Here is a 24,628-nt window from a genome sequence, read left to right as displayed (position 1 = left end):
AGAAGGTAATGCAACACGTGAGAGGAGATCTAAAAGAAGACAAGAGGAACCAGTTCCTCCACCATCTCTGGCTGCACCAGCTTCTTCCTCTTCCAGTGGTGCAGCACTTGTAAGGAGACCTAAAAGAAAGCAAGAACAACCAATTCCTTCACAAGCTCCTGCTGCACCAGCTTCTTCTTCCAGTAGTTCATCTTCTCGTCCCATAATAGTATGAATCTTACTCAATCTGTCAATTTTGTTACCATTTTAAACATGACATTCTATTTTGCTTGTCTAATATTTTCCTCTTTCTTTTTCAGACATATCTTAAGTCATACAAAAAGAGAAGACTTGTTTCTTTGACCACCTCTTCTTCTTCTCATGAAGATATACCTGAAACTCATACCAACCTACTGTTAGCATATTATATTAGCCGAAAGTGTTAGCATATTTTATTAGCCGAAAGTTACACTAGGGTCTGTAATCATTTTATGCCCTCAGGGATCATCTTGTAATTGTGTTTCTTGTAAACCCTAATCTTCATTTATAAATAGGGGGTGATATTCTCATACCCTAAGCTGGTTACCCAAGCTTCATGGTATCAGAGCTTCACCTCTAGGGTTAGGATTCAAAACATACCTAGTTGGATCATCTGCTGGGTCGATCTTCAGCCACCGTCGTCATTTTGCTTCGTCTTCGTCTCTGTCTCAGCTTCGTCACTCGTCGATCTCAGCTCCTCAGCTCGTCGATCTCAGCTCCTCCAGCGGTTCGTTGCTCGTCTCCATCGCCCTCGTCGTCCTCTGTCGTCTTCGTCACTCATCCCCTTCGTCGCTCGTCTCCACCTCCCCTCGTCGTCCTCTGATCTCTCACCCAGGTATATATAACTATATATATCTATCCTGATATATATATAAATCTAGCCTAATATATATATTTATATATAAATAACATGTATACATAAATAAATCAATATATATATATATATAATAAACAAAAAAAAAAAAAAAAAAACAAAAACAAAAACAGAAAAAAAAAAAAAACAAAACAAAACAAAACAAAATGGTTTCTTAATGTCTTTATAGTGATCATTGTGCTTGTTATCTCCCTTCTGGGTTTGTGATTGCCACTAGTTTTGTTGCGGGTTCGGTAGTATTGTATCCATGACAGATTCCACCAGTGTGTCCCCTTCTTCTCAAACACCAAAGAGCGAGAGTCCCATTCTACCTACTACCATGACTGAGAACCCCAACCCTAGTCTGAAAATCACCACCTCTCTATTTAATGGTCAGAACTACCTCGCATGGTCTCAAAGTTTGACTATGTTCTTGAAGAGCAGAGGGAAGATGGGGTATGTTGGTGGCAGGATACAGTCACCTAGTACCACTGACTCAGGTTATGACCAATGGGAGATTACCAACTCTTTGATTATGAGTTGGCTTATCCATTCGATGGTTCCAGAACTTGGTGAGAGCTACTTGTTTATGGAGACTGCCCAGGACGTTTGGGAGGCTGTGGCTGTTACCTATTCCCGCAAAGGGAATTTTTCACAGGCATTTGAGTTGCGCCGCTCTATTGAGAGCTCACTTCAGGGGGAGCAAACTGTTCTTCAGTACTTCACTTTCCTCACCAACGGCTGGAAACGCCTTGACCACCTGGAAGACTATAAACCCGTTTGCCCTACTGATTCTGTCGGGTACAAGAAGTTCATCGCACGGGAACGGGTCTTTAAATTTTTGGCCGGCCTAAATGTGGAGTATGATCCCGTTAGGGGTCGAGTTCTGAGTATGGACACTCTTCCTTCACTTCAGGAGGCATTTGCCTATGTACAAAATGAGGAGAGTCGCCGGTCTGCTATGATGTCCCCTGTCTCTACTGACCGTTCCGCATTACTATCTATTCCTCGAGATGGCCTCAGCCTGCCTCCTCCGTCTGTTGCTAAGGAGTCTGTCTTTTGTGATTATTGCAAGAAGCCGCGGCATACTCGTGAGACGTGTTGGAAGCTTCATGGGACTCCATCCGGGGGTCGAGGTGATCGGTCTGGTTCTCGAGGAGGTCGGTCAGGCCCATCTAGAGGACGTGATTCCTATTTCCGGGCTCATCAGTCTAGTGCCGTTGATACCCTTGATTCTAATTCTACTTCTGTTACCCAAGCTTCTGATACTGAGCTGGAGGATGCTTTGCGCCAATTGTTGGACCGCCGATCTTCTACTGCTCTCAGTACCGCTTCCTCGTCCTTTGCCCGCTCAGGTAACTTAGCATCTTCTCCTTGTGCTTTCCTGTGTCATACATCTTTGCCTTGGATTATTAATTCTGGTGCCTCAGATCATATGTCTGGCTCTTCTGATCTTTTCTCTGTCTATAAGCCCTCTTCAGGTCAGGACAAAGTTAGGATTGCCGATGGTACTGTTTCTTCCATTTCTGGAAAAGGTTTAGTCCAAGTCACTCCTACCATACATCTATCTTCTGTTCTCCATGTTCCCAAGTTTTCTGTTAATCTGTTATCCTTAAGTCGTCTTACCCAGGATTTGAATTGTAGTGTGACGTTTTTTTCTGATCATTGTCTTTTTCAGGACCTTGTCACGCGGAGGACGATTGGCAGTGGTAGTGCAGAAAATGGTCTCTACTTCCTAGATCAACCAGACAAACTTGCTTATTCTTCCACCACGTCTTCTACTACCCCCGCTGATTTATGGCTGTGGCATCGGCGTCTTGGGCATCCCTCATTTCATTTACTTAAGCATTTATTTCCTTCTAGTTTCGCAAATCATCATGTGTCTGACTTTCTTTGTGAGTCTTGTCAACTTGGAAAACAACATAGAGCTTCTTTTGCTCCCAGTTTGAATAAAAGCTTCGTTCCTTTTTCATTAATACATTCTGATGTTTGGGGTCCCTCTCGTATTCTGTCTGTGAAAGGTCATCGCTGGTTTGTTACATTTATTGATGATTTTTCTCGTGCTACTTGGGTGTATCTCATGAAAGATAAGAGTGAGGTTTTCTCTGTGTTTCGCACTTTTCATAAGATGATTTGTACTCAGTTTAGGGCCACTATCAAAATATTTCGTTCTGATAATGGCGGGGAATACATAGCTTCTGGGTTAGGACAATATTTCTCTACTCATGGCATTATCCATCAGACCTCTTGCACCAATACCCCTCAACAAAATGGGGTGGCCGAATGCAAGAATCGGCATTTTCTTGACATGGCTCGGTGCATGTGTTTTTTTATGCATGCGCCTCGGCCCTATTGGGGCGACGCTGTTCTCACCGCTGCCCATCTTATTAATCGTCTCCCTACCCAGGTCTTGAACAAACAGGCTCCGCTTCACGTCCTCCTCGGTTCTCCGTCCTTATTTTCTATTCCTCCCAAAATATTTGGTTGTGTCTGTTTTGTCCATGATCACTCTCCCTCTCGTGGTAAGTTGGACCCTCACTCCCTCAAGTGTGTTTTCCTTGGTTACTCTCCTACTCAAAAGGGGTATAAATGTTACCACCCTTCTTCTCGTAAGTGGTTTGTGTCCATGGATGCCACTTTCTTTGAGTCCCAGTCCTATTTCTTGTCCTCTCTGGTGTCACCGTCCTCATTTCCAGGGGAGCCTTGGTGTGAAGTGAGTCCTGTGCCTCCTATGGTGGAACCAGTTGTTCTTGCACCACCCTCTACTACTGTGCTTCCTATGGTGGACCCAGTTGTTCTTGCACCCCCCTCTTCTACTGGGACTATAGAACCCACTGTCACCAAGAATAAGGACGGGCATGTTTATGTTCGGGACATAGACAGAAAACAAGTTAACTGGATACACGGGACCGTCTCTGCTACTCCACTGCCATCTCCTGCTTCTGATAAGAGTCTAGGTAACTTTGAATCTTTTGAGTCCATTGATCTTGATGTTCCTATTGCCAAGAGGAAGGGTGTGAGATCTTGTACTCAACATCCTATCTCACAGTTTGTATCATACTCTCATTTGTCATCCTCATATAGAGCGTTTGTGTCCAATATTTCCTCTGTTAGCATTCCTAACCATTTTCAGGATGCTCTTGCTACTTCTGAGTGGAAACTAGCCATGATTGAGGAAATGAAAGCACTTAGGAAAAATGGCACTTGGGAATTGACTGAGTTACCTACGGGCAAACGACCTGTGGGATGTAAATGGGTATATACTGTGAAACACAAAGCAGATGGGTCTATTGAGCGTTACAAGGCAAGACTTGTGGCAAAAGGGTTTACTCAGACATATGGCATTGATTATCAGGAGACCTTCGCACCCGTGGCTAAAATGAATTCAGTCAGAGTACTTCTCTCTCTAGCAGCTAATCTAGATTGGCCGCTTTATCAGTTTGATGTCAAGAATGCTTTTCTCCATGGTGACCTCGAAGAAGAAGTATATATGGACATTCCTCCGGGTTTTGAGGATCATCAAACAGAAGGCAAAGTATGCAAACTTCGGAAGTCATTATATGGTCTCAAACAGTCTCCAAGGGCTTGGTTTGAGAGATTCACTCAGGCTATGGTTAAATATGGCTTCAAACAAAGTCAGGCAGATCACACATTGTTTGTGAAACATTCCTCACGCGGTAAGACTACAGCACTTATTGTTTATGTAGATGACATAGTTCTTACAGGCAATGATAGTGGGGAAATACCTCTGTTGAAGAAATATTTAGCTCAAGAGTTTGAAATCAAAGACTTGGGAAGCTTGAAGTATTTTCTGGGAATTGAAGTTGCTCGCTCTAAGGATGGGATATTTATCTCACAAAGAAAATATGTGCTTGACCTGTTGAAGGAAACTGGGATGCTTGGCTGCAAGGCATGTGCCACCCCACTGGAACCCAATCAGAAATTGGGGGATGATGAAGGAGGAGAAGTTGTGGATAGGGGGAACTATCAACGATTAGTGGGTAAGCTCATTTACCTATCTCACTCCCGTCCTGATATTGCTGTTGCTGTCAGTGTAGTTAGTCAGTTTATGCATGCTCCTCATCAGATTCACTTTGAGGCTGTCATGAGAATCTTGAGGTATTTGAAGTCAGCTCCTGGTAAGGGTTTGTATTTTTCAAAGTATGATCATCTTCGTGTAGAAGCCTGTTAAAACCTATCACCTACTCCACCTACTACATCTACCACCAAACCTACCATCACCTACTCCACCTACTACACCTACCACCACCTACTTCACTACACCTACATCTCCTATATAAGGAGCCCCTCACCATTTGTAATATACAACATACATCAATCAATAATACATCAATTTTAACATGGTATCAGAGCAAGGTTAAGAACTTAGTATTTTTCGCTTCACCGGCGGGCGGCAACCTCGCCTTGGCTGCCCGCCGGACCTCAACCTAGTTCGCTAGAATCTTCTTCACCACCTTCACAACGGAGCTCCGTGCCGGTGCCACCACCTTCCTCACCATGGCAACCTCATCATCCTATCTTCTATCTATATTTTAATATGTAAACATATACATATATATACATTGACTTCAATTTCTTTTCTTTTTTCTCTTTTCTTTTCTTTTCTATCTATACATATATATTTTTATTATTATTATTATTAAACCAAAAAAAAAAAAAAAAACATGGTATCAGAGCCAGGTTTTAACAAAACCGTGGTCCAAGAACCACGTGAACCACTTTCCTTATTTCCCCCATCTTTCGTTTTGATTTCAACTTTATTCTTATTATTTCTTTCTTTATTTTTCTTTCACATTATTTTTAATCTTTTTCCAATTCCATTCATACCATATCGCAACTGCCTTACTGAATGGTGGCTGATTTTATTCCACAAAAAAAAAAAAAAAAAAATTCCATTCACAACCAACTCGTTTTTTTTTTTCATTCCACAACCTTGTCATTTCTTCATGCCGGGGTCAACCCCGATCCCATTTTTACACCACAACCGAACAACAACAACAACAACAACAACAAAAAAAAAAAAAAAAAAAAAAAACAAACAAACAAACAAACAAATCCAACACCCACCACAACAACAGATTTATTTTCTTTTCTGCAGACGGCCACCCACCGACCTCACTTCTTCGCCTCTTCCGCCGGTCTTTTCTTCTTGCCTCCGTCCTGGGTGGCCCTAGCCGGTGTTGCCTCTGTGTTTCCCCCTCCACTGGGCATGATCACTACTCCCTGCTCCTCCACTGCAGCATATGGCGGCCCTCCAAATCGGAACATAACGGTGGTCTTCCGCTACAGCTCCTTGTTTTCTGCCTTTAGCACACTTCTCTCTGCTCGCGCATCCTTATACATGCGCTGGAGCAGAGCCAGTTGGGCGTTTAACTACTGCACCTCATTTGTCCTACTCTAAAGCCGGTGTGACAAGTTTGTGACCGCAGTCATGGTCTCCACACATGACTTCAATGTATACTGATTGGCCTCAATATCCGTTTGCACTGCCATTTTTTTGCTCCACAGACCGCATCGGAAAGTTCAACGGAGCAAAACCAGAGGTGTTTGGTTGAGGTTCACGGGCCACCGCACCAGTTATCTCTCTTGTTGACTCGTTGAGGTCGGGAAAGAGAGTGAGCAGACCACGGGAAGAAGAGGCCATGTTTTTGGGTTGCTAAGTGTTTCAGAGAAGCAGCGATTTCCGACTGGTACTGTCAGAAAGGGTTGGTTACAGAGTGTTTCAAGATTTACAGCTCTTAGAGACAAGCTCTCAGAGAACGCAGAGGTTTCAACTGGTTTGTTATGCTTCCAAGCCTCAGCCTCCGCCTCGGTTTATAAAGACCATGACGACGAGGCCGACACGCGCTCTGTCGATCACGTGCATCGCCGCGTGTCTGGCGCGCCTTTTGATGGCTCGCAGCTCGATGATTTCTGTCGGGCACGGCTTTTGATGAAGTGGGCGCACCTTTTGAGGGCGCGACTTTTGAGGGCTCGATATATATATCCATGTATATTTGGGCCGCCTATATACACCTTCATACAGTGTATACTACAACGGTCCGACATGACCCCATAAACTGTCCCGACATTGATTCCGGTTCGCTTCTCCATCGGTCCGGTGTGACCTCGTCAACTGTCCAGACTTTATCTGCTACAACGGTCTGCCACAACCATTCAGTGTCCTCTACAACGTTATGACACAACCATCCAGTGTCCTCTACAACGTTATGACACACCCATCCAGTGTCCTCTACATCGTTATGACACAACCATCCCGTGTTTCCTATCCTCTTTTATTTTATGTATTAGTCTATTTTCTTGTTTTGTTACTCCTCCAAACTCAAGTTAGTTAGTTCCTATCCCCCTTGAGTTTGCGGGGGGCTGTTAAAACCTATCACCTACTCCACCTACTACATCTACCACCAAACCTACCATCACCTACTCCACCTACTACACCTACCACCACCTACTCCACTACACCTACATCTCCTATATAAGGAGCCCCTCACCATTTGTAATATACAACATACATCAATCAATAATACATCAATTTTAACAAAGCCTATACAGATGCTGACTGGGCTGGGTCAGTAACTGATAGGAGATCAACTTCAGGGTATTGCACATTTGTTGGCGGCAACCTAGTTACTTGGAGGAGTAAGAAACAGAATGTGGTTGCCAGGTCAAGTGCTGAAGCTGAGTTTAGAGCTATGGCACAAGGTGTGTGTGAACTTTTATGGATCAAATTATTGTTGAGTGATCTAGGTATTGATCAGACGGACTCCATGCGGTTATACTGTGACAATAAGGCCGCCATCAACATCGCTCACAATCCAGTTCAACATGACAGGACAAAACATGTTGAGATTGATCGCCACTTCATTAAGGAGAAACTCACTAGTGGTACCATTTGTACTCCTTTTGTCCAGTTTGGTGAACAACTTGCTGACATTCTCACTAAGGGGATTGGGAATAAACCATTTCATGAAATATTAGGCAAGCTGGGCATGAGAGATATCTTCGCACCAGCTTGAGGGGGAGTGTTAGCATATTATATTAGCCGAAAGTGTTAGCATATTTTATTAGCCGAAAGTTACACTAGGGTCTGTAATCATTTTATGCCCTCAGGGATCATCTTGTAATTGTGTTTCTTGTAAACCCTAATCTTCATTTATAAATAGGGGGTGATATTTTATCATACCCTAAGCTGGTTACCCAAGCTTCACCTACCTCCTCCTCTTCCTGAGAATGAAGAACTGGCTGAGGCACAAGTTAGTCCTCCTGAAAGCCAAACTGAATTGCCAGAGTCTCAACCAAACCCCCTTGAAAAAGAACAAATTGACCAACGAAGAGCCATTTTAAGAAACTCGGCTCCTGAACTGGCTCAAATTTTGTCTGAAATTCCCTAAGAAGTGGCTTTAGGAGACCTAATGGCCTTCCCTCTTAGAGGGGTGCCACATGGAACTGATGAAGTCATTACTTTTCCTGGTGTGGCCTCTTCTCCAGAAGAATCAACCATCCCTGAACATGCTCAAGAAGATCCAGTTAATTCAGACCATGTCAGAGAAGCTCCAATTGACTTACCCACTAATTCTGACAGCCACACATCTCCTGTCGACAGAGGTTCCCCTGTCCATGAGCATGTTTTTGAGCCAGATGACAACCTTCTAAATGAAGTTGACAGAGCTAACACTGAGATTTTAGATGATGAATCAACCTCAAGTGATATGAGAGTTCCTCAATCAACTATCATCACTTCCATTACTCAGTCATTTCCAATACAGGTAACATTTTCTCACCTGTACACCTTGTTCTTATTTTCTATATATATATATACTTGAATGTATATGGTTTAAAAACAATCCCCTTTCATTCTCTTATGCAAGACTGAGATGCCTTTTCAAACATCATTGACTGCTAACATGCCTTGGCTCTCTCTCAAACTCTAATTTTGACTGACTGTTTGAGAGCCATTGCACCACTGATTCCTCAACTTTTTGATCCAGACCAAGTGCAATCTTTCAAACCTTTATTTCAGAGCTTCCTCAGCATTTGCTGACTATCAATGAATTTCAGATTGAGCCAAAAACTGTTGAGAATCAAGCTGAGCAAGTGAGGAAAACAATGCATGCTCTAACTGAAGCATCTGCTAGATCACAATCCCTCATTGCTCAATTTAACACTCTTACAGCAAAAAAAGCTCAGCTAGAAACTCAACTGGCCCACATGAGAGCTCAGAAAGCTGCCATTGAACAAGAGCAAGCCAACCTTTCTCAGCAAATTCCAAACCTTCTTGCTCAAGCAAAAAGTGGTCCATTGGCTTTCAAGCAAGCCCAAACCAAACTTAGGCAAAATAAGCTAAAGCATCAGACTGCTCTTCAAGCTTAGAGCAGACTTTCAATGTATTTCCAAAGGGATTAAGCCAAATGTAAAAAATTTCATTATTTGCCCTTCTGTATTTTTGATACAAGTTTAATGAAAATACTTATTACATTTGTTTTGGCTTTACTCTTTCTGTCACCTATCTTTGTTTTCATGTGTATGAACTCATGCATTCCCACATGGTTGGATAATACTTCTTTAAATACTTGCCATTAATTATCCTTTTGTGTGGCTCACCTTCTAAAGAAGCAAGATGATAGGCTCCTCCTCTAAGAACCTTATGTATTTTAAATGGTCCCTCCCAATTTGGAGACCATTTACCATATTCTGGGTTTTTAAATCCAACTGGTAAAATGGTTTTCCACACTAATTTTCCTTCAGAAAATAATTTACTCTTAACTTTCTTGTTATAACTTCTCTCAACTTTCTTTTTCTGAGCCACCAAATGATTAAAGGCCACAATTCTTTTTCCTTCTAAATCCTGTAACTCAATCGATAGTGCCTTTGAATATTCATCCATAGGAATATCCAAATGCTTGGCTAGTCGATTGGAACTCACTGTCACTTCCAAAGGTAATACAGCATCATGCCCATAAACCAACTCATATGGAGTTGTACCTGTGCTATTGCTTTTGGAATTTCTATAAGCCCAAAGTACTTCTGACAAGAGATTATGCCAATCTCTAGGATTGTCTTCAATCATTTTCTCTAAAGTATTTTTGACAATCTTGTTTGTTACCTCAGCTTGTCCATTTGCCTGGGCATAATATGGTGAAGAGTTTAATGTCTGAATGCCGTATTCTTTGGCAAACTCTTTAATCTCATCCCCATTGAACACTGTACCTTGATCGACAGTGATAGATTGGGGTAAACCAAACCTATGTATCAAATTCTTTTTCAAGAATTCAATAACTTGGACTTGTGTCACCACTTTTAAAGGTATTGCCTCTACCCATTTAGTAAAATAGTTAGTGGCTACCAATAAGTAAGAATGTGCTGTAGAAGATGCTGGGAAAATTTGCCCAATTAAATCCATTGCCCATCCTCTAAAAGGCCAAGGTTTAACCATTGAATGCAGGCTGGTAGCTGGCACCCTTTGAATATTGCCATGCTTCTGGCAACTCTGACATCTTTTTGCATACATTATGCAATCTTTTCTAATGGATGGCCAAAAATAACCATACTTGTTAATTAGCCATCTCATTTTATCAGCAGCTTGATGGGCCCCACAAATTCCTTCATGTGCTTCAGCCATAGCTTTCATTTGGTCTAATTTACTAATACAAAGCAGAGTCAAACCATCATGAGCCTTCCTAAATAAATCATCTCCCATGATAACATAGTTTAGGGCTTGAAACCTCACCTGCCTATTGCTTTTTTCACTGGGATTCGATAGGTACTTTATTAAAGGGAATCTCTAATCTTCTTCTGTCACATCCAAAGTGAGAATAGGTAGGAAATTCCTACACCTATTTTTAAATTCAGAAATTCGAATCACCCTTTCCTGAGCTCCTTTAGGTATTTTTAGTCCAGAAGCTGCTTGAGTCATCTCATTAGCCTCCTTATTCTCCAGTCTAAACCTATGTGTGAATGTGATATGGTCAAAGAAACTAATTAACCATTTAACCTCAATTAAATACTCTTCTAGAGCACCACTGACACGTTTGAACTTTCCCAAAACTTGTTTAATGACTAACTGGGAATCTCCAAAAACTTGGAGGCTTCTAATCTTGAATTCTATGGCCAATTCTAAGCCAATTATCAAGGCTTCATATTCAGCTTGATTACAAGACTGTACATGTTGTGCTTCCAACTGATACACAAATTGATACATTTGCCAATTTGGTGCAATCAACATAATACATGCTCCAACTCCTTCATCTGTTTTTGAACCATCAAACATCAATTTCCATGGTTCACTTTCCACCAAATTGACTTCATATAAGTCTAAATCGACAGAAGTGCCAGGGTGTTCCACCAAGAAGTTAGCCAAAGCTTGCCCCTTGACTACTTTTTGTGGCACATATTTGAGACAATACTCTATTAATGCTAATATCCATTTACCCTGTCTCCCCCTCAAAATTGGTTTAGACAACATATATTTAATAACATCTGTTTGTGCTATCACAAACACTTCTGTTGGCAGCAAATAATGCCTCAATTTAATGGCTGCAAAATAAAGTGCCAAACACAATTTCTCAACAGAATTATATCTAGTTTCAGCATCATTTAACCTTCTACTTAGGTAGTAAATGGCTTGTTCATGACCCATATCATTTTCTTGAGCCAATAAACAACCAATCGACAGGTCAGAGCTGATATATACAATTTCAAAGGCTTTCCTGCCACTGGTGGCATAAGCACTGGAGGGTTTATCAAGTATTTTTTGAGCAAGTCAAAAGCTTCTTGATGGCACACTTCCCATTTAAACTCATGATCTGACTTAATTTTCACTAAAGGAGAGAATGCTAAAGTTTTCTTGGCCAAATTAGCTATGAATCTCCTCAAAATATTTACTTTTCCAAGAAAACTTTGCAACTCTTTCTTGTTGGCTAGAGGTCTTGCCCCTAAAATGGCTTTGGCTTTATTAGCATCCACTTCTATTCCTTTGTGATGTACTAAAAAACCTAAAAATTTTCTAGCAGATACCCCAAATGCACACTTTAAAGGGTTCATTCTGAGTTTGTATGTCCTTATTTTTTGAATGTCTGCTGCAAATGTTCTAGATGCTCATCAAATTTGTCAGATTTGATGGCTACATCATCTATATAAACTTCTAAATATTTTCCAATCAATTATGGAAAATGAAATTCATTGCCCTTTGATAAGTTGCTCCTACATTCTTTAATCCAAAAGGCATGACTACCCATTCAAATGTCCCCAAGGCACCAGGATATCTAAATGCTATCTTCTGTGTATCTTCTGGGTTGATAAAGATCTGATTATACCTAGCATGTCCATCCATAAAGGACAAAACCTTGCTCTTGGCTGCTGAATCAACTAGCAGCATAGGATATTCATCTTTAGGAGTTGCTAGATTCAAATTTCTAAAATCTATACACTCCTAACTTACCATTTTTCTTCATTACAGGGACAATATTAGACAGCCATTCAACATACCTGGCTGTTCTAATAAAACCTGCATTGAGCAACCTTTTGATTTCTTCCTTAACCAATAAGGTGACTTCATTAGTCATCCTTCTTGGAGGTTGTTTATAAGGAATAAAATTTCCTTTAATTGGGAGTCTATGCTCCACCAATGTTGTTAAAATTGATGTATTATTGATTGATGTATGTTATTGATATTTTTTCATTGAATGTTACAATGATTCCTATATATAGAAGAGTAGGTGGTAGTAGGTGGTAGATGGAGTAGGTAAAGTGGAGGTGGTAGGTGGAGTAGGTGAAGTGGAGGTGGTAGTGGTGTAGTGGGTTAGGTTTAGTGGAGTAGGTGAGGTGGTAGTGGTGTAGTGGGTTAGGTTTAGTGGAGTAGGTTTAAGTGTACATTAACAGCCCCCCTTAAACTCAAGGAGGATAGGAACTAACCAACTTGAGTTTGAAGAGAGTAACAAAACAGGAAAGTAAACTGATAAATAAAATAAAACAGGATAGGAGACACGGTATGGTCGTGTCAGACCGATGTAGCAGACAGTTTATGGGGTCATGTCGGACCGTTGTAGAAGACAGTTTACGGGGTCATGTTGGACCGTTGTAGCAGACACTGTGTGGTCGTGTCAGACCGATGTAGAAGACAGTTTATGGGGCCATGTCGGACCGATGTAGAAGACAGTTTACGGGGTCATGTCGGACCGTTGTAAAAGCTAACCGGAATCAATGTCGGGACAGTTTACAGAGTCTTGTCGGACCCATGAAGGAGCTAACCGGAATCAATGTCAGGACAGTTTACAGAGTCTTGTCGGACCCCTAAAAAGTTGCACCCTCAAAAGGTGTGCCCAATCTTTCAAAAGGCGTGCCATCAAAAGGCGTGCCCAATCCATAAAAAGGCGTGCCATCAAAAGGCGCGCCCATGTTGTCGTCGAGCGCCGAGCGGCGCATGATGCGCGTGTCTGCCTCTTCGTCAGGGTCTTTATAAACTGAGGCGGAGGCTGTGCTTGAGGCAGAAGCGAAGACAAAAAAACCTTGTGAAAAAACTTCTGAAAAACTCTTCATTTTTTGAGAGAGATATTCGTTTTCTGAGAGATTGTCTCTAAGAGCTGCAAATCTTGAAACACTCTGTAACACTCGGTTGCCCAGAAAATGGCCTCTTCGTCCCGTAGTCTGCTCACTCTCTTTCCAGACCTCAATGAGTCAACAAGAGAGATAACTGGTGCGGTGGCCCGTGAACCTCAACCAAACACCTCTGATTTTGCTCCGTTGAACTTTCCGATGCGGTCTGTGGAGCAAAAAATGGCGGTGCAAACTGATATTGAGGCCAATCAGTATACTTTGAAGTCATGTGTGGAGACCATGACGGCGGTCACAAACTTGTCGCACCGGCTGCAAAGTAGAACAAATGAGGTGCAGCAGCTAAACGCCCAACTGGCTCTGCTCCAACGCATGTATAAGGATGCGCGAGCAGAGATAAGTGTGCTAAAGGCGGAAAATAAGGAGCTGAAGCGGAAGGCCACCGTGATGTTCCGATTCGGAGGTCCGCCATTTGCTGCAGTGGAGGAGCAGGGAGTAGTGATCGTGCCCAATGGAGTGGGAAACACGGAGGCAACACCGTCAAGGACCGCCCAGGACGGAGGCAAGAAGAAAAGACCGGCGGAATAGGAGAAGAAGTGAGGTCGGTGGGTGGCCGTCTGCAGAAAAGAAAACAAATTTGTGTTTTGGTTTTTTGTTGTTGTTGTTGTTGTTGTTTTTTTTTTTTTTTTTTTTTTTTTTTTGTGTAAAATTGTGATCGGGGTTGATCCCTGAAATGAATAAAATATGGTTTGGTGTGCAAAGCTATATATATTTTTGTTTTGTTTTGTTTTTTTTTGTTTTTGTTTTTGTTTTTGTTTTTTTTTTTTATTGTGAAAAAGGGAACACAAAAAAGATAAGATAAATAAATAAAAATTCTATTTTGTGGTGAGGGAGTCGGTGAGGGAGGTGCAAAAGGTGATTAAAAGAAATAAATAAAGAAAGAGTGTGATGATGGATATGGGTATAGATGTAATAAAGGAAGGAAAAGAAAGAAAAGAAAATGGGTTTGTGCAAAAGGAGACAGAGTCGGTGCAATATATTAGAATAAACATAGATATATATAGATATATATTAAAATAAAAGAAAGTTGAGTGGGTTGATTAAAAAAAGGATTGTGTGTTTGAAAAAAGGAAAGTGAGGGATGTCGGGCATGTGTGTGTATGTGGCAGTGTGAAGGTATGGTGTGTGCGACCCGTGGGTGTGATAAGTGTGTGAATGGGGTTTGTGAGCCGGGTTTACTAAAACTGCCATGGGCATCCTCCTGATTTCCAACATGAGGTTCCCCTTCAGTTCCCATTGACCCATCGGCAGTACTATGAGGGAGTGCGGTAGGGATGGCCTTCAAGTTTAGGTCTTGCAATGGGAGGATTCTGGAATTGGGGTTTGATTGATCCTCAGATTCAGGCTCCAATGCTTCCCACTCTTCCAAATGTGGAACATTGGAACCCCACCCAGGCAAGTCTTTCTCAGGAAGTCGTCTCACATTAACCATGTGAATAGGGGAAGGGATGTCTCTGAGATGTGTAGTACCAGGGATCTGAGCTTCCAATGTATATGTCAAAGCAATGAGCGTCAGATCAACATCTGAAAGGGTCTGTAAGTCACCAGTTGACATCATAATCCGGCAGGTCGTCGGCGAGGACCACCAGTTGAACTACGACCACCACCACTTCAGCCTCGTCAAGAGCAAGTTCGGAAAGTCGTACACCACCAAGGAGGAGCACGATCACAGGTTCTCGATGCTGCGGTGGTGTCGCCGAAGCTACGGAGGAGGAGACTTTGAGTTGTAAATTTGGATGGGTTGATCTGAGATCCCTCTACTGTTTGCAGATCTGGATTTGGTGCTGATGTGATAATGACATCAGAATCTTGCCGAAACGGTACTGAGTGTTGCAATGAAACACTACAAAAGCTCAAGGAAAAATATGATGTTGTTGTCAATATTCAAGGGGATGAACCTCTAATTGATCCGGAAGTAATAGATGGGATTGTCAAAGCGCTGCAGGCAACCCCAGATACAGTGTTTAGCACTGCAGTCACATCTTTGAAACTTGAAGACGCATGTGATCCGAACCGAGTGAAAGAGAAGAAAATATGGGAAGGTATGTGTAGAAAATATGGGAATAGGTTGAGGTTCGGCGGGCGGCCAAGGCGGGGTTACCGGCCGCCGGTGAAGCGAAAAATACTAAGGTCTTAACCTTGCTCTGATACCATGTTAAAATTGATGTATTATTGATTGATGTATGTTATTGATATTTTTTCATTGAATGTTACAATGATTCCTATATATAGAAGAGTAGGTGGTAGTAGGTGGTAGATGGAGTAGGTAAAGTGGAGGTGGTAGGTGGAGTAGGTGAAGTGGAGGTGGTAGTGGTGTAGTGGGTTAGGTTTAGTGGAGTAGGTGAGGTGGTAGTGGTGTAGTGGGTTAGGTTTAGTGGAGTAGGTTTAAGTGTACATTAACAAATGTTCTATCTAATCCAGGCATTTCTTCATACGTCCATGCAAAGCAATCCACATACTCAGAAAGCAAACTAACTAGTTTGCTCTTACATTCATTAGATAGATTAGCATTTACATAGATGGGCCTCTTACAGGCCTTACTTCCTAAGTTATATTCCTCTAAAGGGTCCTGCACATCTGCCTTGAGATCATCAAGTTTGGCAGGGAGCTGCCTTCAGATGTTCCAGTTGCACCTCTTTATAACTCAGAGGGCTATTGTCGATTACACATTCTGCCCAAGAACAATTAGGCAAACACTTAGGGCTAAAGTTACTTTCTAAAAAGAAATAAAAAAGCCTAAAAAAAGTAGATTTAATTACATCAGCTGTCTCATCCAGCTTGTCTTCTTCTATTACTTGCACTTGCATCACCCCTCATCTTCAGCAATTTCCTCTATCACAAACCTCTTTTGCTTCTGCATCAGGCTTGGTTTGGCCAATTCCTGGCCTATCTGCTTGAAACCTTCCTCAATGAAGGCCTTGAACCCTTCAGTTGTTAAGCCTTTCCCTTGCGATTTGACTTCTTCTTTATCAATCACAACTGGGCCCAAATCCTCATCATACAGCACAACCTCTATGTTGTTGACATCAGCAACAAAAGGATTTGCTTCAACCCAGAAGATTTCCATTCCTTTTTTATTATGACCACCACCAGTTAGAAAAATTAATGCTTGGTGTAGAGACGAAGGCACACACCCATTAAGGTGAATCCAATCCCTACCTAGGAGCACATTGTAATTAGAAGTGGAGTCTATTACAAAGAAAGTTGTTCCCATTAACCTGGAACCAACTTGAAGCTGTAAAGCTACTACTCCTCTAGCCTCAGATGATCCACCAGAAAAATTACTTATATTTACCTCAGTAGGAAGTAGGTTATCGACAGACTTACCAATAGCTTTCAGTGTCCTAGATGGGAGAATGTTGACAATAGCCCCATTGTCTACCAACACCTTTTCCATTGGTACCCCATCCAGAAAAGCTTTAACATACAGAGGCCTCAGATGTTTAATAAGCTTATCTTCTGGTTTTTGAAGTACAACTTTTTCCCCATCGACAAACTTAATGACCTTGATTGATCTCAATGGCTTGGCTTGTGTCTCAATTATTGCTATCTGAACAGCTGGTTCTGTCAAATCTTCAACATCACCTGCCAAGTTATCTGGCTGGTTTGGTTTGGCCTGAAACCTCTGTGGGATGGCCATAATCATGCTGCACTCCTTGGAAGGGGGGTAAAGAACCAAAATGAATGGCAGCCAACTTTTCTCCAAAGTCACCACCAGAAGTGTCTGATTTCACTTCATCTTCTTCAACCCTTTCATTAACATCCTTGTTATCAATGACCATCTCCTGATCTTGATCATCTTTCATTACCACATCTTTTTTGTTATTGTTATCTTCTTCATCAGACATCAGATCTTTTTCCAACTGTTTCAGCTTTTGCTTTAACAAAGCCTTCTCTAAAAGCTTACCCACAGGTCTATCTTCAATCTCTTCTAGTTCCATTTTCCTTTTCAAAATCTGAACTGGTTGCACTGGATGGGTTTTAGAAGTTGAACCTTTCACTTCTTTTCCTTTAGCAGCAGGAACTGCAGGAACCAATCCTTCCCTTGTCCACACTAAGTCTTGTTTTCCAGATGGTTTGTCCCCTGCAGTAATGGACATCATAGCATGAAACCTTCTTTGCTCCCTCCTTTTCTGAGTTCTTGTTTCTTCCATTGGTCTCCAACCACTCATGGGAAACTTTGGATGTGACACTCTTTGCCATCCCAAATGGGATGGTATTGGAGGTTTCACCATTCTTGGCTGGACTAGTTGCATTTCTGGCCTCACTCTTGGGCCATGATGCTGCTGCTGATATCCTCCAGATGATCTTGCCAATTGTTGATGCCCTCTATATGGCCTCCGAAGTTGTTGGTGGCCACTATGTGATGCACCCAATTACTGCTAATGGCCATTATATGGCCTAGTCAGAACCTTTGGGTTTCCATAAGGCTTAGAACCCTTATGTTGATTGAGCATAGTCCTCACATTTCTAGCTCCAACCAAGCATGGATGAACAGGTGCTCCCTGGAATAGGAATGGAGCATCATCCTTACCATAGTTCTCTGCAGGTCCAAAAATTCCAGGATCTGTTCCATCATAGAACAAACAATCGTTATCAAAAATTTGTAAATCTCCACTTCCCATAGTATTAAACCTCAGGCCAACATCTTTTCCAATTTGTTGAATCCCATTAATCACAACGGCCTTAGTTTTTTCTTTCTCCGAACCACATCTGAAACAAATGAAACTCTCACTTGGTTCCTTTTGAACTCTTTTTCCTTTTGCTTCTTTTGCCATTTTCTCCAGCCTTTCTTTGTGAAGTTTTTCCAACTCCACCAACAAAACTCTAGGATTTTTCCCTTTTTTCTTCTGATCAGTAGCCACCATATTGATTTCCACCATACTAGGAAATGGATCACTGTCAACTACCATTACTCCTTTATCTTTCTCGGCATATTTCAACATCCCTTTCTGAATTAAATCCTGCACACAATTGTGAAATGTAACACAATTATTAGTAGAATGTCTGAAAGAATTATGCCATTTGCAATATTCCTTGCCAACTCTGTCCCTTTCTTTAGGAATGTTGTGGCCTGGAGTTAAAGTTAAAAACTTATTTGTTAACAACTCATCAAATAATGCATCTGCTTTAGACAAATCAAAAGAATATTGTCTATGTGATACAGCCACATTCTTTTTGGCTGGTTGTGTTGCTGGCATGCTTACAGGTTGGTCTGTCTTTCTTAATGTCTCAAAGCCACAGGTTTTTTACCTATTACTTGGGCAACATCTATGTCAACTTCCATGTCAAATTCGACTTCTTGATAATAAGTGCCTGATGAAGCTGCATTCTATGTTGTTCTTCTCTGAGAATGGCCTCATAACTAGTTTCCCTTGAAGACAACTTGAATAAATCCCTAAACATCACGCCTTCAAATTTTTTCCTAAGCTCAAAATCTAAACCATTTTGAGCTAATCTTATTATTTCTATTCCAAGCATGTATACATGACAGCGGTTTTTTGCTTTTTTAAACCTGTCAATGTACTGTTCTGCACTTTCTCCTTGTCTTTGCTTAAATTTTGACAAGTTCACCATTGTCACTTCAGGTTCAGTTCTAAAGAACTGAGCATGAAACTGATTTTCCATGTCTTGCCAAGTGTGAACAGAGTTCTCTGGCAAGTTAATAAACCAAGTAAATGCCACTTTCGACAAAGAATGAGGAAAGAGCTTTAACTTTAAATTATCATCATAACCAGGTTCTCCACACTGGAGTATGAATCTGCCCACATGTTCTATGGTTGATTGTCTTTCCTCCCCTGTGAATAAAGTGAACTTAGGAATTCTGTAATTCCTTGGAATGGGAACTGTTTCCATCCATAAAGGGTAAGGACTCCTAAACATTAGTCTATCTGGCCTTCTCAAGCCTGGACCATACATTTCCTGTATGATGTTCATTATTTGTTGTCTGTTGACTTGAGGCTCTAAGTGTTGCTGTTGTTGCCCTCCTCCTTCAACCTCCGGTTGGAAGTAAGGATTAGGAGGACCAGGCCCTCTAGGCCTTGGATGCATCATGTAGGGTTCAAAATATGGCCGAGGCATGGTATAATCCGTTGCATCTTAAGGCCTTACTTGATTAAATAACCTATTTCTCTGTTCTGCCATAGCCTGATAACCAGGCCCTTCAAATACAAGATTATCATACATTTGTGGCCTTAATTGCCCCCCAGGTCTCATTCCCATATTATTTACATTGTAATTAAACACTGGGTTTGTATGATATGTGGAAGGTTCCCTCTCAAACATTGGATTTATGTTCATTCCCTCCTCATATCTCTCTTGGAGTGTGGGAGGTCTATAAAATGATACAGGTTCACTTACTTTTTCATGCTGTTGAGAGGCCATTTGGGGCTTAGGTTGTGCTCTTTTCCCTTGTGCTTCCTCTCCAATCTTTCTTGATTGACTGGGCTTGATGTTGGCTTTCTCAAACAAAGCCATTAAGTCATCAATCATCACTTGGTTCTTATATGCTAACATGGAACCAATTGCTTGCTGGGTATGCAGCAAAAGAGCCCTTCTTGAATCGACTGGTGGACAACTGGATTGGCCAGTTCTGGCCATATTTTGGCCATTTCCTTGGCCTATTTCTTGCCTGGCCACTAAATGGCCATTAGTTAAGTTGTCTTGTACTCCTTCAACTCCATCGTTCAACTCTTCTTTATCTTCGACCCTTTTCTCAGGATCTTTAAAGACTTCATGCTGTTTCTTCCTAGCCATCACTCCAAATTAGACAGGTCCCACTGGGCGTGCCAAAATATGTTAGCAAAAAATCTGGTCTGGCCCAAATCGACAGATGTGATTTGACAGAAAACCCAGAATTTCACAAACAACAATAGATCAAGCAATTGTGGTCTAAACGTTCTATGCCTTGACAGATTCAAGGACTTCTTTGGAGGCTGTAATGCGAAGAAACAAGAAGGAATAAACTGAAAATCAATTATTGAACAAACAAACTTGGAATTTAATCAGTAAAATTAAATTTCCAGTTCAATGTACAGGACAATCGACAGAGAACTCTTAATTACAGAAATTGAACTACAGATAGACTACTCCTAAGTAAGAACTAGGTAAGTTAAGTTACTCTTAATGCTATAAGGGTTGTAAATTTGCTATGAAGCACGGACACGTCCCTGAGGCTGGCGTATGAGACGCGTACGACACGCTGTTGACACGTGTCCGACACTCTCCCCTACGTGTCCCCTTTTTTTCAGAATTTTTCAGAGTCGGACACGAGGTTGGACACGCGAGGACACGATTCAGACACGCAGGTGGATCGAAGAAACCCTAGAACTGTTGGAGAGGAGAAAGGGAGAGAGCCAGAGTCGAGACAGATCGAGGGGAGAGAGAGGGAGATAGAGAGAGGGAAGAGAGAGACAGATCGAGGACAGAGAGAACAAGCCCTAACCTGTTTTGTCTTCGTCTTCGTCTTCTGCCTTCGTCTTCGCATCGTCTTCGCCGCTTCGTCTTCATCTTCGTCTTCGCATCGTCTTCCTCTTCCTCTGTCTTCGTCTTCTGTCTTCTATCTTCTGTCTCTCCTTCTGTCTCTCGTTCTGTCTCTTTCTTTTTCTTCTCTTCCCTCATCTGATTTCATTTCTCTCCACTCCACCCTTTTCTTTTTATTCTCTCTTTTTTCTTTTTTTTTTTCTTTTGTTTTATTATTTATATCTATGTTTTTATTCAAATATATAAAATAAATTATTTTTATTTAAAAAAATCAAATTTTATTTTAAAAAATTTAGATAATATATTTATTAATTTTATTATTATTGTAATTTTATAAGAATTAATATTTTTTAAAATTTTAGATATAAAATAAATAAATAAAATTATACATATTAAGTGTGTCCCCAACGTGTCGTGTCCCCTATTTTTTGAAAATTTGCGTATTTACGTGTCCGTGTCGTGTCTCGTGTCCGTGTCCATGCATCATAGTAAATTTGTTTGAAGATCCTTTCTAACTTCGAATTTCCAGCTTTTATTTTGCTGGTCTTCAAACTCCACTACTGCTCTGCTGCCATGTGTCCCATCATGTAGCCAGCTACCTCCACTTCAATGCTTATGATCTCTGCAGCTGCTAGTAACTACTTCTCTGTTATAGCTTTTCTCCTTCTAGGAAACATGACACGTATCCTGTATGCCTTGCATGCTAACTTTATGGCTTGACGCCTGGGCCATGTTTGGCGACATTCCACTTCACTACTAGACGAATCAACAGGAAAACTGCAACTGCCAAGTCTGTCTCTTTGATTATTTCCTTTTTGTCACTTGCTCTATATTCTAGACTTCATATTCACCCGCTTTTCACTTGTAAACTTGTTGAAACTCATGGTCTTTAAACCTAGCATCCGCTGGCCTAATTCTCTGCATTTGTTACATACAATCGACAGAGAATATACAATTTTTAGTGTCAAGAGATGTGTAGAGTTATCAATATGCTATATTGGGTCCTGAAAGAGTAGCATTGTAACTTTCTGTAGTTTGGACTTGTTTTCTCTTGGCCTATAGTTTTGTTTTATTTGTACGCACTAAGAATGGGTTTTTTTATGCCTATTTTATTTATTATTTTTCTTCACAGATGGAAGTAAGAGACTACAATCCGTTCCTGCATGAGAGAGGCTTCCATCAAAAACTTAATTTGCTCGTAAAGGAGAGCTTGCAATTTCGGTATTTATCTTCTCCTTTCAACTTCAGTCTTCTTCCTTTCTATACCAGAAAGAAATATGTTGACGGCCTCCTGTAACCTTTTGATTTAGTAGTTTACTAGTACTTCTTAGTTGACTATATGCTGGGCATTTTGTTAAGTTAATATGAAGTAGTTGACAAGGGCTTTAGAGAGTTCAATTATCAATTTTTCAGTGAGGTCCCTTGGTTGCAATTTTTTAATGGTATTATGATATTCTGGCCATCTGTTTTGGATGTTTTTTGTTTGCTGAAAATGCAGTGAGTTGTTGATCAATTTGTTGAGAAAGTGGGTTAACGGTCCTTTCAGCCCAAGGAGGGTATCCAGGACCCAAGTATTTGATTAAAAATTTGAACTATGGATGTTGGCCAACTAAGATTGGGTTTAACTGTCTCAACCTATGAGTTTGTTGAAAGTTGTGGTGAAGTTAATTATGATCCAGAACAAAATTGCCTCAGATATGAACTCCCCACAGAATAACCAAATCCTGTCTCATGGTCGTCTTTGAATACAAAAGCAGCTTTTGTTTGCATGAATTGACAAAAGGAGGCATTTTCAAGTTTCTTTTGAGTTACCAATGGAACTGCAACCTTCCTTTGTTTTACAAATCATTTGCCATAGATCCATGCTTATCTATCATAGCATTGTAATTTTGTATAATTCATTATATTTGGAGCAATCTAGTCCTAGTTTTTTATATCTCATTTCAGAATTGTATTATTTGGGATACGTATTGGGGATGGTTCCATAAATTACAGTTTTAATCTATTCTAGATGATGCCTTTGTCTCCATTGAAACTACTTAGAAACTCAATAGAATGGGTTGGTAATCATGATTTCCAGTCTAAGCCATTTAACTTGTAACTGAATTTCCCAGGTCAGTATGTCCTAACTTGAAAGAAGTGAACTATGAACCGAACTCAACCCAGCGTGATTCTTCAGAAGAGGCCAAACCATCAAAGCCAAAAGCAGATGTCGTAGTCATAGAAGAGGAAATTCCACAATTGGATCTGACAATGGGAGAAAACCGATCCTCTACTTGTATTACAGAAGAATGGGAACAGCTGATCATCAGTGAAGCCCCCAATATATACTCTCCTACTTGTATTTCCAAACCAAAGTTGGATCAACTTGTCCTATCATCCCAAGATGGTAGCAGGCAACAACTGGATGAGAAAACGTCGAGGATATTGGAGAGGTTAGAGGTCCCGAGAGAATTGAAAAGAAAGACACCTCCTGCCAAAAGCAGTATCACTGCAACCGCGTTTGCACCAACTAAGGCACCCCTCATCCCATTCCAGCCTGTTCATGGTACAGACCAGGGCACAACATCAAGTCAGGCAATGAAACCCAATTTCCCAAGGCTAAAAAGAAAGCAACGATGAAAAAAGGCCGTCATGAGGTTGGTGAAATCTTCATTTCCCTAATGTTTGTTTTAGCTTTTTCTAGCATTCCTGTGCTGTCAATAAGGCTCAAAATATAATGAGAAGCATCAAAATGTTACATGCTGTACTGGAATTCACTATTCTTATCCAGAAACAATTCCTGTGCATATGATTTTGGAGTTACTATATGCCTCTTGCAGATTCACTAGTTTCTACTTTGTAATACGGTTTTAAACTTGTGAATGGTTGAACCTTTGGCAGAAAATGGGTGGTAGCGGGGGGCAAATTCAAGTCAGTTTGAATTTTAGTTACTATATTTTATAATTTTTACTATTTGCATTAACTTCCAATATTGAAAACTAAATGAGGGTCACTGATTGTAGTTACAATCCAGTCTGTTAACTTTGAGGTTGTGGTTAATCTTTGAAGGTGACGTTCATTTGTAAATTATGCCAAATGCTAGGACTGTACGTAAATTACCTCTCTTGGTTCGCTATCTAATGGGGCCTAAATTGGACTTTTTTTTTAAAAAAAAAAACATTTTTTTATTTGAAAACTAAAGTACACAGGTTGGTGTAAGTTTAAATCCCAACCCCAAATACTGTTGCGATCACTGAAAATCTCAATCATGGAACTCACCCATTCTTGATATTTGTTTGAATGTCCCTATCTATAATTGTGAACAAATGTGAAGGGTGGGTGGTTGAGATTATCGGTCTGCATATCTTTTTGTTCATTCCAACCCACTGAATGGTGTCAGGATGTAGTGGACAATGAATGTTATCTGTTCAATTTGCCACTTTTCAGTAACATGGCAAATGGGGCAACTTTAAAGATACTTCAGCACTCATGTATCCGTGGAAGTTTGGTGCAGAATACTGCAATCTAAAACTAATAACAACAATGCTAGAGGGCCACAATTTTTGTGGCCACAATGGCTCAAAACTGTCAAAACGATGTCGTTTTGACATATTTTGCATCCAAAACGACGTCGTTTTGGCAGTTTTGAGCCATTGTGGCCAC

At 40.9% G+C, this 24,628-nt stretch overlaps 1 protein-coding gene across 3 annotated transcripts in view; it reads left to right on the top strand.

Annotated features, from left to right (window-relative positions):
* LOC114267809 (uncharacterized) overlaps positions 1-23,955 on the top strand; it is a 36,846-nt gene extending 12,891 nt beyond the window's left edge. For all 3 annotated transcript variants that reach the window (XM_028208875.2, XM_028208876.2, XM_028208873.2), the window contains 2 exons: positions 22,116-22,204; positions 23,098-23,955. In XM_028208875.2, the coding sequence (XP_028064676.2) occupies positions 22,116-22,204; positions 23,098-23,605 (597 nt within the window). In that variant the 3' untranslated portion in view covers positions 23,606-23,955. The remainder of the gene's footprint in view (positions 1-22,115; positions 22,205-23,097) is intronic.
* The last annotated feature ends 673 nt before the right edge of the window (positions 23,956-24,628 follow it).

This window comes from Camellia sinensis, chromosome 15 (genome assembly GCF_055761805.1).
Source record: "Camellia sinensis isolate YWXY chromosome 15, ASM5576180v1, whole genome shotgun sequence".
Classification (NCBI taxonomy): domain Eukaryota; kingdom Viridiplantae; phylum Streptophyta; class Magnoliopsida; order Ericales; family Theaceae; genus Camellia; species Camellia sinensis.
The sequence above is the reverse complement of the archived record's forward strand: the minus strand, read 5'-3'. Positions and strand labels throughout refer to the sequence as shown.